Source organism: Chiloscyllium punctatum, chromosome 7, assembly GCF_047496795.1.
Source record: "Chiloscyllium punctatum isolate Juve2018m chromosome 7, sChiPun1.3, whole genome shotgun sequence".
Lineage (NCBI taxonomy): Eukaryota > Metazoa > Chordata > Chondrichthyes > Orectolobiformes > Hemiscylliidae > Chiloscyllium > Chiloscyllium punctatum.
Window position 1 is genome coordinate 123487192 of NC_092745.1, and position 15703 is coordinate 123502894.

At 45.0% G+C, this 15703-nt stretch overlaps 1 protein-coding gene across 5 annotated transcripts in view; it reads right to left on the minus strand.

The window, feature by feature from the left end:
* fubp1 (far upstream element (FUSE) binding protein 1) overlaps positions 1 to 15148 on the minus strand; it is a 46025-nt gene extending 30877 nt beyond the window's left edge. For 4 of the 5 annotated variants that reach the window (XM_072574771.1, XM_072574770.1, XM_072574769.1 and 1 more), the window contains exons 1-2: positions 14802 to 15148; positions 2889 to 2979 (exon numbers count right to left, since the gene is read on the minus strand). In XM_072574771.1, coding sequence (XP_072430872.1) covers positions 2889 to 2979; positions 14802 to 15032 — 322 coding nt within the window. In that variant the 5' untranslated portion in view covers positions 15033 to 15148. Of the gene's footprint in view, positions 1 to 2888; positions 2980 to 14068; positions 14350 to 14801 lie in introns of those variants that run through there. The other variant, XM_072574772.1, reaches the window with a different exon arrangement.
* Positions 15149 to 15703: the final 555 nt, after the last annotated feature.

Consider the following 15703-nt stretch of genomic DNA (forward strand, 5'->3'; position numbering starts at 1 on the left):
TCCTTAAATGTGTATAAAGGCATTACAAGTATACTTAAGAGGGAAATCAGGAGGGCAAAAAGGGGACATGAAATAGTTTTGGCAAATAGGGTTAAGAAGAATCCAGAGTCTTTCCAAATACATTAAGGACAAAAGGGTAACTAGGGAGCAAATACAGCCCCTTCAAAATCAGCAAGGCTGCCTTTGTGTGGAACTGCAGGAGATGGGGGAGATACTAAAAGAGTATTTACTGTGGAAAAGGACGTGGAACATATAGAATCCAGGGAAATAGATGGTGATACCTTGCAAAATGTCCATATTACAGAGAAGCAAGTGCTGAATGTCTTGAAATGCATAAAAGTTGATAAGTTCCCAGGACTTGATCAGTGTACCCTATTATCAATAGTCACAGTTGACGCGCTGGAAGACTGATGGATGGCTATCACGGTGCCACTATTTAAGAAAGGTTGTAAGGACAAGCCAGGGAACGACAGGCCAGTAAGCCTGACGTTGGTGGTGGGCAAGTTGTTGGAGGGAATCCTGAGGGACAGGATGTACATGTATTTAGAAAGGCAAGGACTGATTCGGGATAGTCAACATGGCTTTGTGCGTGGGAAATCATGTCTCACAAGCGTGATTTGAGTTTTTTGAAGAGGTAACTAAGAAGATTGGTGAGGGCAGAGAAGTAGATGTGATCTGTATGGACTTCAATAAGACGTTTGACAAGGTTCCCCATGGGAGACTGATTATCAAGGTTAGATCTCATGAAATACTGGAAGAATTAGCCATTTCGATACAGAACTGGCTCAAAGATAGAGGGTGGTGGTGGAGGGTTGTTTTTCAGACTGGAGGCCTGTGACCAGTGGAGTGCTACAAGGATTGGTGCTGGGTCCTCCACTTTTTGCCATTTACATAAATGACTTGGATGCGAGCATAAGAGGTACAATTAGTAAGTATGTAATGACACCAAAATTGGAGGTGTAGTGGACAGTGAATAGGGTTACCTCAGATTACAATGGGATCTTGATCAGATCGGCCAATGGGCTGAGAAGTGGCAGATGGAATTCAATTTAGATAAATGTGAGGTGCTGCATTTTGGGAAAGCAAATCTTAGCAGGACTTATACACTTAATGGTAAGGTCCTAGGGAGCGCTGCTGAACAAAGAGACCTTGGAGTGCAGGTTCATAGCTCCTTGAAAGTGGAGTCACAGGTAGATAGGATAGTGAAAGCGGCGTTTGGTATGCTTTCCTTTATTGGTCAGAGTATGAGTACAGGAGTTGGGAGGTCATGTTGCGACTGTGCAGGTTATTGGTTAGGCCACTACTGGAATATTGTGTGCAATTCTGGTCTCCTTCCTATCGGAAGATGTTGGGAAACATGAAAGGGTTCAGAAAAGATTTACAAGGATGTTGCCAGGATTGGAGGATTTGAGCTATAGAGAGAGGCTGAACAGGCTGGGGTTGTTTTCCTTGGAGCGTCAGAGGCTGAGGGGTGACCTTATAGAGGTTTACAAAATTATGAGGGGCATGGATAGGATGAATAAACACAGTCTTTTCCCTGGGATCGGGGAGTGCAGAACTAGAGGGCATAGGTTTAGGGTGAGAGGGGAAAGATATAAAAGAGACCTAAGGAGCAACATTTTCACGCAGAGGGTGGTACGTGTATGGAATGAGCTGCCAGAGGATGTGGTGGAGGCTGATACAATTGCAACATTTAAGAGGCATTTGGATGAGTATATGAATAGGAAGGGTTTGGAGGGATATGGACTAGGTGCTGGCAGGTGGGACTAGATTGGGTTGGGATATCTGGTCGGCGTGGACAGTTTGGACCGAAGGCTGTTTCCATGCTGTACATCTCTATGAATATACACTTAATAGTAAGGTCCTAGGGAAGTGTTGCTGAACAAAAAGACCTTGGAGTGCAGGTTCAGAGCTCCTTGAAAGTAGAGTTGCAGGTAGATAGGATAGTGAGAAGAAGGCTTTCCTTTATTGGTCAGAGTATTGAGTACAGAGTTGGGAGGTCATGTTACGGCTGTACAGGACATTGCTTCAGTCACTTTTGGAACATTGCGTGCAATTCTGGTCTCCTTCCTATCAGAAGGATGTTGTGAAACTTCAAAGGGTTCAGATATGATTTACAAGGATGTTGCCAGAGTTGGAGGATTTGAGCTATAGGGAGAGGTTGAATAGGCTGAGGCTATTTTCCCTGGAGTGTCAGAGGCTGAGGGGTGACCTTATAGTGGTTTATAAAATCATGAGGGGCATGGATAGGATAAATTGACAAAGTCCTTTCCCTGGAGGAGTCCAGAAGTAAAGGGCATAGGCTTAGGGCGAGAGGCGCAATATTTAAGAGACTAACAGGCAACCTTTTCACCCAGAGGGTGGTATGTTTATGGAATGAGCTGCCAGAGGAAGTGGTGGAGGCTGGTACAATTGCAACATTTAAAAGGCATCTGGATGGATATATGAATAGGAAGGGTTTTGGAGGGATATGGGCCAGCTGCTGGCAGGTAGGACTAAATTGAGTTGGGATATCTGGTCGGCACCGACGAGTTGGACCGAAGGGTCCGTTTCCGTGCTGTATATCTCTATGACTCTATCATATGTATTTCAATCATTATGAATAAAGTATGCCCAGCTCCCTTTTCTCTCTGGCTTCTTTCTGAAAATTCACATATCCTGACAACTATTTCCCAGATCTGATCTCCTTATAACCATGTCTCCCTGTTGGCTACAAACTGATATCCATTAACCACTACTTGTGCCAGGAAGTTATTTGTTTTGCAAATGTACATTTAAGTAAGGAGCCTTTGACTTTGCCCTTTTTCCATTTTTTTTAAAAAGAGGTTTGTACACTAACATAAATGTATCCATACTTCATGCATAATAAGTAAATTCTGAGAACGCACCTCCATCTTCCAGCGGCCTTTTCTGTCCGCCATATCCATAGTCTGATGTATTTACTGTGGTAGCTGTGTCCCCACCAATTTTTGCTGCAATCTGTGGAAAAACATAACTGCAGAGTTGTATTTTTAGGTCATAAGTATACAAAATCCTCCAGTCCCTACCTCACACCACAGCTCTACAGACATTCCAAAACAAAGCAACTTGTTTGTTCTATTTCAATGAAACTGGCTCAGGATTATGCAATAAAAAAGTGGACACTGCCATTGATACACTCACTCCACAAATAAAAATGTTGAGCTGCAGAGGTAGGAGGAAATGGGGGAAAAGAAAATATTAAATGGATAAGAAGGAATTTATCCCTTTCATTTTTGCCTTACTTCTGATGTTACTTGTGCTCAAAGCTAAACAATTAATAATGGACATTTCTCGCAGCACAGTTTTAATTTCAAAAATTTCAGAAATTGTTAGAACTCAGCAAGTCTGACAGCATCTGTGGAGAGGAAACAGTCAATGCTTCTGGTCCCTTCCTACTTTGAAGAAGAATCGCTGGTGCCAAAATGGCAATTTCCAACAATTTCTGATTTCGAGCATCCACAGTTCTTAGATTTTGTGCTTCAATTTCTGATGCTCGGTAACTGTGAGAACCCCTGTAAATGATGAAATTCGCATGTGCAGAGCCTACTTAAAAACAGGTTAAAAATTGCGGATATTCAATTTGGGTCCATGGATATTAATTTTTAGTTGTTAGCTTACTTTTTGTCATGGATAACAAATTTGTAATTTGTGACTTTGAGAATAAAGTGGATTTACTGTTATATTCACGATTATTCAAGGTTTGCGTGAAGATTTGTACCTCAGGTGCAAGCATCATAGTTGTGGGTATGTTCGCTGAGCTGGGAAGTTGATTTGCAGAACTTTCGTCCCCTTTCTAGATGAAACCTTCGGTGCTTTGGAGCCTGCTGCATACCCACAACTACAGCAATTCATGATTATTGTTAGGAATATCCAAAGGCACTGGCAATTGCTATGGGACAGAACAATCCACTTTGATTAAGATATGAGGCAGAAATCCAAGTTCCAAAATTGATAGCCTTCGCTTTTGATCTGGCTAAAGAAATCTTACTGACCATAGTCTGATACTTCAATGGAGATTTAATGCAAACATTAACTGAGACATTGGATGGTATTCCTTAATTTCTTCTAACAATTTTGAAGACATTTACATATCCATTTTTGGACAAATACTTACATTCTACACAATAATTCTAATGCATCATCAAAATGTTCAGAATAGGACATATTCTCAGATTAGTAGGAAAGGTGTACATTGAAAAAACTATTTCAGAACAGTCACATCAGTCATGAAACGTTAAGTCTATTTCTCTCTCTACAAATTCTACCGGACTTGCTGAGTACCTCAAACATTTTCTGTTTTTATTACAGAACCATGGCTACTTCCAACAGACTAACGCTATCAGTGTTTCTCCTCAAAATCTGCAACTCTAAAAATCAAACTAATAGCTTTTCTTGACTCCTCAGTACCATATCACTAAACTGTACTACAAAATATATACAGTACATAGAACATTGAACAATACAGCGCAGAACAGGCCCTTTGGCCCTCAATGTTCCGTCAACCTGTGAACAAATCTGAGCCCATCACCCTACACTATCCCATCATCCATACGCTTAACCAAACTGTTTAAATGCCCCTAGTGTGGCTGAGTTGACTACATTGATAGGCAGTGCATTCCACACCCTTACCACTCTGAGTAATGAGCCTGCCCCTGACATCTATCACCCCTCAATTTGCAGCAATGTCCCCTCATACAAGCAGACGTCATCATCCTTGGAAAAAGACTCACCATCCACCCTATTTAATGCTTTGATCACCTCTTACGTCTCTATTAAATCCCCTCTTAGCTGCCTTCTCTCCAATGAGAACAGACGGAAGTCCCTTAGTCTTTCCTCATAAGACCTTCGTTCCAGACCAGGCAACATCCTGGTAAATCTCCTCTGCACCTTTTCCAATGCTTCCACATCCTTTTTGTAATGTCTTGTCCCCTCCTTGTTCTTCTTAACTCTCTCTTTAAATCCTTCCTAGCTACGCTAACACTCCATCACCTTATCTGATCCATCTCGCTTCAATGTCACATAAGCCTCCCTCTTCTGCTTAACAAGAAATACAATTTCTTAAGTAAACCATGGTTCCCTAATCACTTCCTCCCTGTCTGACAGGGACATACTTATCAAAGACACAATATCTGTTCCTTAAACCAGCTCCACATTTCGACTGTCCCATCTCCTGCATTTTGCTGCCCGCTTCTCAGCCTCTTAAGTTTTGCCTAATCGCATTATAATTGCCCTTTCCCCATTAATAATTCTTGCCACGTGACATGTATCTACCCCTTTCCATCACTCAACTACATAACCAAGTTATGGTTACTCTCTCCAAAGTGCTCACCTATCACTGAATCAAGCACCTGGCCTGGCTCATCAAGTACCAGATCCAGTGTAGTCTCTTGACAGCCCTTTGACACACAGTCAAGAAACCTTCCTGCACACATTGGACTAAATCTGCTCCATCTGACATACTAGAGTTATAGAATTTCCATTACTGGATTAGTGGTGTTGGAAGAGCACAGCAGTTCAGGCAGCATCCAACGAGCAGCGAAATCGACGTTTCGGGCAAAAGCCCTTCATCAGGAATAAAGGCAGTGAGCCTGAAGCGTGGAGAGATAAGCTAGAGGAGGGTGGGGGTGGGGAGAGAGTAGCATAGAGTACAATGGGTGAGTGGGGGAGGAGATGAAGGTGATAGGTCAAGGAGGAGAGGGTGGAGTGGATAGGTGGAAAAGGAGATAGGCAGGTTCGACAAGTCCGGACCAGTCAAGGAGACAGTGCTGAGCTGGAAGTTTGAAACTAGGATGAGGTGGGGGAAGGGGAAATGAGGAAGCTGTTGAAGTCCACATTGATGCCCTGGGGTTGAAGTGTTCCGAGGCGGAAGATAAGGCGTTCTTCCTCCAGGCGTCTGGTGGTGAGGGAGCGGCGGTGAAGGAGGCCCAGGACCTCCATGTCCTCGGCAGAGTGGGAGGGGGAGTTGAAATGTTGGGCCACGGGGCGGTTTGGTTGATTGGTGCGGGTGTCTCGGAGATGTTCCTTAAAGCGCTCTGCTAAGAGGCGCCCAGTCTCCCCAATGTAGAGGAGACCACATCGGGAGCAACGGATACAATAAATGATATTAGTGGATGTGCAGGTAAAACTTTGATGGATGTGGAAAGCTCCTTTAGGGCCTTGGAGAGAGGTGAGGGAGGTGGTGTGGGCACAGGTTTTACAGTTCCTGCGGTGGCAGGGGAAAGTGCCAGAATGGGAGGATGGGTCGTAGGGGGGTGTGGACCTGACCAAGTAGTCGCAGAGGGAACGGTCTTTGCGGAAGGCGGAAAGGGGTGGGGAGGGAAATATATTCCTGGCGGTGGGGTCTTTTTGGAGGTGGCGGAAATGTCGGCGGATGATTTGGTTTATGCGAAGGTTTGTCGGGTGGAAAGTGAGCACCGGGGGCGTTCTGTCCTTGTTACGGTTGGAGGGGTGGAGTTTGAGGGCAGAGGTGCAGGATGTGGACGAGATGCGTTGGAGGGCATCTTTAACCACGTGGGAAGGGAAATTGCGGTCTCTAAAGAAGGAGGCCATCTGGTGTGTCCTATGGTGGAACTGGTCCTCCTGGGAGCAGATACGGCGGAGGCGGAGAAATTGGGAATACGGGATGGCATTTTTGCAAGAGATAGGGTGGGAAGAGGTGTAATCCAGGTAGCTGTGCGAGTCGGTGGGTTTGTAAAAAATGTCAGTGTCAAGTCGGTCGTCACTAATGGAGATGGAGAGGTCCAGGAAGGGGAGCGAGGTGTCAGAGTTTTTACCTTATAGAATTTCCAGTCAATATTGGGGAAGTCCAAGCCCCCATTATGACCACCCTGTTCCTTTCACTGCTGCCCAGAATCGATTTGCCAATCCTCTCCTCCACATCTCTGGAAATTTATGGAGGCCTATATAAAAACTCCCAGCAGCGTGACTCTTCCTCTCCTGTTTCTAACCTCAGCGCATACCACCTCAGTAGACGAATCCTCATCAAACATTCTTTCAGTGAACCATTATACTGTCCTTGACTAACAAAGCCACACACCCCTCTTTACCACTTTCCCTGATCTTAATGAAAGATCTAAATCCTGGAGCCTGCAATAGCCAATTCCTGACCTTGCGCTAAAAATGTCTCAGAAATGGCCACAACATCAAAGTCCCAGGTACATATCCTTGCTGCAAGCTCACCTAGCTTATTCCTGATACTCCTAGCATTGAAGTAGACACCCTTCACACCAGCTTGCTGTCTGCCAGCACAATCCTGTCCTTGTCTTCTCTACTCGCAATCTCCTGTGTACTGGAACTACAACACAGGTTCCTATTCCCCTGCTGAGCTAGTTTAAACCCACCCAAATAGTACTGGCAAATTTCCCATTCAGGATATTAGAACCCCTCTGGTTCAAGTGAAGACCGTCCCATCCAGGATATTAGTACCCCTCTGGTTCAAATGAAGACCGTCCCATCCAGGATATTAGTACCCCTCTGGTTCAAGTGAAGGCCGCCCTGTTTATAGAGATCCCACCTTCCCCAGAATGAGCCCCAATTATCCAGAAACCAGAAACCCTCCCTCCTGCACAATCCCTGCAGTCTCATGTTCAGCTGATAACTCTCCCTGTTCTTCACCTCACTATCACGTGGCATGGGTAACAATCCAGAGGTAACAACTCTTTGTTTTCGCTCTCAGCTTCCACAGTAGCTCCCTGAAATCCTGCCTTACATCCCTATCCCTCTTTCCACCTATCTCGTTGGTACCTTTGTGGAATAAGACTTGGGGCTGGTCACCCTCTCAATTCAGGGCCCCAAAGACACAATCCAAGACATCACGGACCCTGGCACTTGGGAGGCAACACACCAACCGTGAGTCTCTTCCATTCCCAACAAACCTCCTATCTGACCCTCTAACTATGGAGTCCCCAATGACTAACACTCTCCTCCTTTTCCCCCTTCATTTCTGTGCAACAGGGACAGACTCTGTGCCAGAGATCTATTCCCCAGTGCATGCCGTGATAAGTCGTTCCCTCCAACAGTATCCAAAACGGGAAATTACCACAGGGGATCCCTGTGTTTTCCTCCTTCTAACAGTTACCCAGCTTTCTTCATGTCTAGGAGTAACTACTTCCCTGTAACTCTTATCTATCACAGACTCTGCCTTCCAAATGATCTGAAGTTCATCTAGTTCCCCAATGTGGTCTTGGAGAAGCGAGAGTTGGGTGCACTTCCCGCAGATGTACTTGGATGGGACAGTAATGGCGTCACTCACCCCAAACATCATGCAGAAGGAACATTCCTCTCCCTGCACTGCCATTCCTGCTAGCGCTCTAATCAGAAAGTAAAAAAAACAGAGAAGCTTACATGATGTGTCCCTGGTGTATAAGGTTAGAGGTGGAGGATGGGTGGGAGGCCCTACAAGGGTTGGGTCTTGGGTTTAGAAAACACTTATATAGCTGACTGGGGGGAAAAAAAAAGTCCCTCCTTTCCCAGAAACCTCTGCTCTCCAAAGTGCTGTTGCTGCTTAAAGTTTTAAATCAGTGACTCACCTTTCCCGACAGACTCCTGGCTCATTATGGGTTACAATTCTGTTTCTACATTTCATCACCCAATGCCAGTAAATCACAAAAGCACATATCTAAACTTCAGCCTTCCACAGCATCAATTTGCTCAAATTAAGCATTAAGTTTCAAACCAAGATATTGTCAAAGGATGCCATGGATTACGGAAACTTTAATCCATCCGTGTAGCTAGTGCATTGAAATTTAAGTCTGACCCATGTTTAAAATTTACTCCCCACGGGAAACTTTGTATTCAAGCATTGTTTTCACATGAGAACATTTTTAAAAAAAAGTCAGACTAGAACAGCTAACATTTGTCCTTATTTAAAAAAAAACAAATTCAGAAGCCTGCTGTGTACATAGAAGGTTAAAGAGGATGAGAGAAGGCCAATGTGGAGTACCTGTATGGTGTCAGGCAATTTTAATATTCAAAAATGGTAATAGTAACATGTACTCAGTCGGCCTGTCTGTCTCTGTAGATTGAGCAACGGTCAACATTTCAAGCTTATGATTAGAACTGAAAAGTATCACTTTGCACAGATCTAGTCTGACCCCTTGAATGTTTTCTATATTACCTGTTTTTAACTCAGGTCTCCAGCATCTTTTTTTCACATTTAGAATTCTAACACATTCTCGCCTTCTTTGACAGCTTATAGAAATGGCTGCTTTGGACATATAGTCAAGTAACTGTATTAAATCAAGAAAATCAAAAATTCTCAACACAAAACTTACTGAAGGTACTGAATATTTGGATTCACAGAATCTGATTAGATTTGATGAGATTCCCTGTAGTGGGGAAACAGGCCCTTCGGCCCAAAACGTCCACACTACCCTCCAAAGAGTAACCCACCCAGGCCCATTTCCCTCTGACTAACGCACCTAACCTATGCGCAATTTAGCATGGCCAATTCACCTGAACTGCTTTGGACTGTGGGAGGAAACCGGAGCACCCGGAGGAAACCCACACAGACACAGGGAGAATATACAAACTCCAGGCAGACAGTCACACGAGGCTGGAATCAAACCTGGGACCCTGGTGCTGTGAGGCAGCAGTGCTAACTGCTGAGCCACTGTGCCGTCCTACAGTCACAGAAACAGACCCTTCGGTCCAACTTGTCCATGCCGACTAGAGATACTAAACTAATTCCGTCCCATTTCCCAGTACTTGGCCCATAACCCTCTAAACCCTTCATATTTTTTATGCCCATCCAGATACCTTCTAAATGCTGTAATTGGAGCAGCCTCCACCACTTCCTCTGGCAGCGCATTCCATACACGCACCACCCTCTGCGTGAAAGTTAGCCCCTTAGGTCCCTTTTAAATCTTTACCTTCTCACCCTAAACCTATGCCCTCTAGTTCTGGACTCCCTCACTCTAGGGAAAAAGACATTGTCTATATATCCTATCCATGTCCCTCATTATGTTATAAAGCTCTATATGGTCACCCTTCAGCCTCTGATGCTCCAGGCAAAGCAGCCCCAACCTACTGAGCCTCTCTGTATAGCTCAAAACCTACAATCCATGGCAAGGTCTTTGTAAATATTGTCTGAAACCTCTCAAGTTTGCCAACATCCTTCCGATTGGTAGGAGACCAGAATTGCATGCAATATTCCAAAAAAGGCCTGACCAACGTCCTGTACAGCCACAATATAACCTCCCGACTCCTATATTCAGTGCTCTGACCAATTAAGAAAAGCATAACAAACGCCTTCTTCACTACCCTACCTGCCTGAGACTCCACTTTCAAGGAACTATGAACCTACACTCCAAGGTCTTTGTTCAACAACACTCCCCAGGATCTTACCATTGAGTGTATAAATCCTGCTCTAATTTGCTTTTCCAAAATGCAGCACCTCTCATTTATCTCAATTAAACTCCATCTGCCACTCAGATTGATCAAGATTAGATTGTACTGAGGTAACCTTCTTTGCTGTCCACTACACAGCCAATATCGGTGTAATCTGCAAAATTATTAACTTATACCTCCTATGTTCACATCCAAATCATTTATATAAATAACAAAAAATGACTTACATTTTATTGTGGAGAAACTGTTAAGGCGTCAGTTTTTTTGCACTGCAAATATCCACCTGCTCTTTTGTTATGTCAAAACATTTAGTCTCAGGCATGATGGTGACAGACTAGCTAATCATTGAACATTTAAGTGAACTTAAACCCACCTGAAAATACAGCTTTCAGATAAATCAAGTACAACTGACTTTATCATAAAGTAAGGGGTTTCAATCTTGTCACAAACCTTTCAAGACTATTCTCAATTGCTGAGTAACATGTCTTGGTTTAGAAGGATACCAGGCACTTGACTCAAGAAGAGAGTGCAGTACTGAGGTAGATTAGAGTATACGGCAAATTTTCAGACCTTAGGGCCTTGGTAGCTGTAAACAGAGCCTTCACTCATGCAGTGAACATAACCAAAAATGCTAAGTCTAGAAATGAAAAACATGGATTGCCGGATTGGAGGAGGTTACAGTGACAAACAGGGAGCAAGGGCACGGAGATATTTGAAGAGAGATTAGAATTTTAAGACAAAGGTGTCACTTTTCCAGCAGGCAATATAGGGTCAGCAAACACATGGCTGACTGGTGAACAGGACTTCGTCAAGAGTTGGAATACAGGCAAGATATCAGGCGACTTCAAATTTGTGGAGGGCATAATTTGGGAAATTGGCCAGATATGTATAGAAACAGTTATGTGTAGAGTCAACAAAGACATGGATGATTATTTCAGCAGATGAACAGAGTCAGACAAAATGAAACAGATCAAATCAGAATCATTTTGTAACAACGACTAGATGCAGGTAGAAGCTCATCTCAGGGTAAATGCAACAAGGTGAAGGTGGCTGTTTAGGGAAGAAGCATGAGAGTGAGGGTGGGTGTTAGAGTGGGTGATGATTCAGTGAATGAGATTGAACCAGTCACACACCACCTCGCTTCCCTAAAAAAACCCATCTACAAAGAGCCAGTTAGGAAGGAAGTGGAAAAATGTTAAGAGTTTTGTTCATGGCAGCAATCTGAAGCAATGGGAGGCAGTACCAACAAGCAAGCACCGTTCACGATATCAGCCACCATGGGAACTGGGTGGTCAAGAATTCAGTGGGGGCAGGATTCAATGGGTAGGTGGAGGGGTTTGCGCACAGGCTAAGCTCATTTTGGGCACAAAGGGAGATCAGAAACAAAACAGAGAAAGACATAACTTTGCAGTGAAACCATGAGACCCAGCAGGCTAGAGGGAGCAAAGCAGTAGGCAATCATTTATCTTAACGAATTTTAACACAAGACAGATTAAAAGAGTGCATGGCCTCTTTTACTTGAAGGAGACAAGAATGGTTATGAGCAAAATTATGTAAATTGGGGAATTTTATCACAGTGAACAGCTGCAAAAATGCTGGGGCTGTTGTATTTCAACTATCAGCCTCTCATGTCTTGGTTAGTTTCATTTGAAAAAAATTATATTTTTAAACAATACAATGCAATCAAAGAACCAAAAGAAACATGCTTCTACTTATTGAGGTAGAGAGGGTGGTGAAGGCAGACTTTTGTATGCTTTCCTTTGTTGGTCAGACTATAGAGTATAGGAGATGAGGGGTCATGTTGCGGCTGTCTAGAACTAGACGGCATAGATTTAGGGTGAGATGGGAAAGATATAAAAGAGACCTAAGGGGCAACTTTTTCACACAGAGGATGATGTATGTGTTACGAAAGGAGCTGCCAGAGGAAGTGGAGGAGGCTGGTACAATTACAGCATTAAGACGACAACTGAATGGGTATATGAACAGGAAGTGTATAGAGGGATATAGGCCAAGTGCTGGCAAATGGAACTAGATTAGGTTAGGCTTTTTGGTTGGCATGGATAGGTTGGACCGAGGGTCTGTTTCTGTGCTGTACATCTCTATGACTAAGGAAGGGGCAAAATAACAAGCGACTGCCCGCAATTTAAAACAAACTGCTGGAAAAAAGGAATCGAGAGATTACAAAACTCAATTCTGGAATTAGCTGTTAAAACAAACCTAATCATATTTCCAAGATTGACTCATGTCTCACAAACTTGATTGAGTTTTTTTGAAGTAGTAACAAAGAAGATTGACCAGGGCCGAGTGGTAGATGCGATCTATATGGACTTCAGTAAGGCGTTCGTCAAGGTTACCCATGGGAGACTGGTTAGCAAGGTTAGATCTCATGGAATACAAGGGGAGAACTCACCATTTGGATACAGAACTGGCTCAAAGGTAGAAGACAGAGGGTGGTGGTGGAGGGTTGTTTTTCAAACTGAAGGCCTGTGACCAGTGGAGTGCCACAAGGATCGGTGCTGGGTCAACAACTTATCATTTATATAAATGATTTGGACATGAGCACAATAGGTTTAGTTAGAAAGTTTTCTGATGACACCAAAATTGGAGTTGTAGCAGACAGCGAAGAAGGTTACCTCAGATTACAATGGGATCTTGATCAGATGGGCCAATGGGCTGAGAAGTGGCAGATGGAATTCAATTTAGATAAATGTGAGGTGTTGCATTTTGGGAAAGCAAATCTTAGCAGGACTTATACACTTAATGGTAAGGTCCTAGGTAGTGTTGCTGAACAAAGAGACCTTGGAGTGCAGGTTCATAGCTCCTTGAAAATGGAATCACTGGTAGATAGGATAGTGAAGGCAGCGTTTGGTATGCTTTCCTTTATTGAGTATAGGAGTTGGGAGGTCATGTTGCTGCTGTACAGGTCATTGGTTAGTCCACTGTTGGAATGTTGCATGCAATCGGAAAAATTTTGTCAAACTTGAAGGGGTTCAGAAAAGATTTACAAGGACGTTGCCAGGTTTGGAAGATTTGAACTATAGGGAGAGGTTTAATAGTCTAGGGCTGTTTTCCCTGGAGTGTCAGAGACTGAGGGGTCACCTTATAGAGGTTTATAAAATCATGAGGGACATAGATAGGATAAATAGACAAAGTCATTTCCCTGGGGTGGGGGAGTCCAGAACTAGAGGGGCATAGGTTTAGGGTTAGAGGGGAAAGATATAAAAGAGACCTAAGGGATAACAGTTGGTATGAACAGTGATTGGCAAGGAGTTGCTCAAGTATCCACAATCTGATTTCTTATACACATCTCATTTGAGTGGTAGTCAAGAGAAAGCTGAGGAATATTTCTGATCAAGTGGTTCAGATTTGAAAGACAAATTCGTATCAGATTTACAGATTTAATTTTGTGTTCACTTGACTATGAAATGTTGAGCTTCACTTGGCATGAGGATGCAACTTACGCAACAATTCCACATTGCTGCATCGAAACAGGAGCACCTTGAATCTGCTCCGCCTTCCTTCATGGCTGATCTGGCCTCTGATCGAATTTCCCACCCTTGATCTCTCTATAACCTTTTGTTTTAAACAAATGCCTTTTTCTTTGTTTAAAGTTTAAAGCTGCATCAGCACGGGAAGGTGAGGAGAAAATTATTTCTGAATCAGTAAATAGCTCAATTAGAAAACTTTCACCTGCACGCACCCCCTTCTTTTCACGATTTGTAACACCAAGACGCTTGCGCGCTGAGTTTTCTTCTTCACAATCCATCCCTGGGTCTCAAATCTGATTGCAATTAGCGAAACATGGAATTTTTTTTAAGCTTAATGACGGCGTTGTGGGGAGAAAGAGGAGGGGAAAAAAAAAGATCGCCGTAGCCCACGTTACTTCAGAGGCGAGAGGCTGCTTTCTCCTTTAAGTCAGTACAGTACGAAGTCATGAAATGGGAGATCAGGTTTCCCTGTATTCGAGCAGAGGCGGAGAGGGCGATTTTAACAAAGAGTTGGGGGGGGGAGGGCAACATGTGCTGGAGAAGTCCAGGTCGGAGAACGGGAATATCAGATCTGAAACAGCCTGAAAATAGAACAGGAGAATGGGGGAGGGGGGGGGGAAGAAGAGAGAGAGAGAAAGAGGCGGGACTCAATTTGACAAAGAAGCCCCGCCAGATGAGCGGGCGCGGGGGACAGAAGGTAATAAACTGGTCGGCCGCTTCCCGTCCTCCCACTCACTCCACTTTACAACCGATCGGTGCCGGCTGAGACACCGCGGGCCGAGACTCTCCGCGTCGCCCGGTCCAGGCCGTCCCACACGCCCCACAACCGGAGGGCACGAGGCCCCACCCCCCACCCCGAGGCCAGAGGCCTCCTCCCCGCCCCGCCAGCCCAGGCCTGCCCGCCCTCGAGGGCTGAGGTAAACGGCGAGCGCCGCGCTCTCCCACCTGCCTCGCCCGCTGAAGGGCGTCGGCGAAAGCGTCGTTCTTGAAGCCGCCGGCACCTCCAGCCCCGGCGCCGCCGCCGCCGCCGCCACCTGCCGCTCCTCCGCCACCACCCCCGCCACCGCCGCCAGCTGCAGCGCCAGCACCGCCGCTTGCTCCGCCCGCTCCGCCGCCACCGCCGCCAGCACCACCGCTTAACGTGCTGGGAGGCGCCACTGCTGAATATTCGGCCATCTTTTTCTGGTTTTTTTTTCTCTCTTTCTCTCGGTGAGAGGAAACGAGGCCTCGGCACGGACCCGGGAGGAACTGGTCCAAAATGGCCGACACACTAAAGAAGGCAGGGCGGAGAAGCCGCGGACTAACTCTCGCGATACTTCGGACCCGGGCTCGGGACCAACGGCAAAGGGGGCGTGGCTAATGCTGAACGTGGCCGCGTCAGCGCGAATGGGGCGCGGTCAGAACTGGGCGTGGTTTCTTCGTGATGTGGGCGGGGCTAGTCTGAAATGGGCGTTACTTAGAACATAGACCATCACAGCACATTGCAGACCCTTCGGCCCACAATGTTGCGTCGAACTGTCTGAAGTCCATCTAACCTACACTATTCCATTTTTGTCCATATGTTTATCCAATAACCATGTAAATGCCTTAAAGTGGGCGAGCCAACTACTGTCGCAGGCAAGGTGTTCCACACCCCACTGTTCTCTGAGTAAAGAAACTCTGACATCTGTCCTTTCTCTTGTCACCCCTCAATTTAAAGCTATGTCCCCTTGTGCTAGCCATCACCGTCCAAGGCAAAAGGCTCTCACTGTCCACCATATCTAACCCTCTGATTATCTTATATGTCTCAATGAAGTCACCTCTCAACATTCTCTCTAATAAAGTCCCTCAGCTATTCTTCATATGAC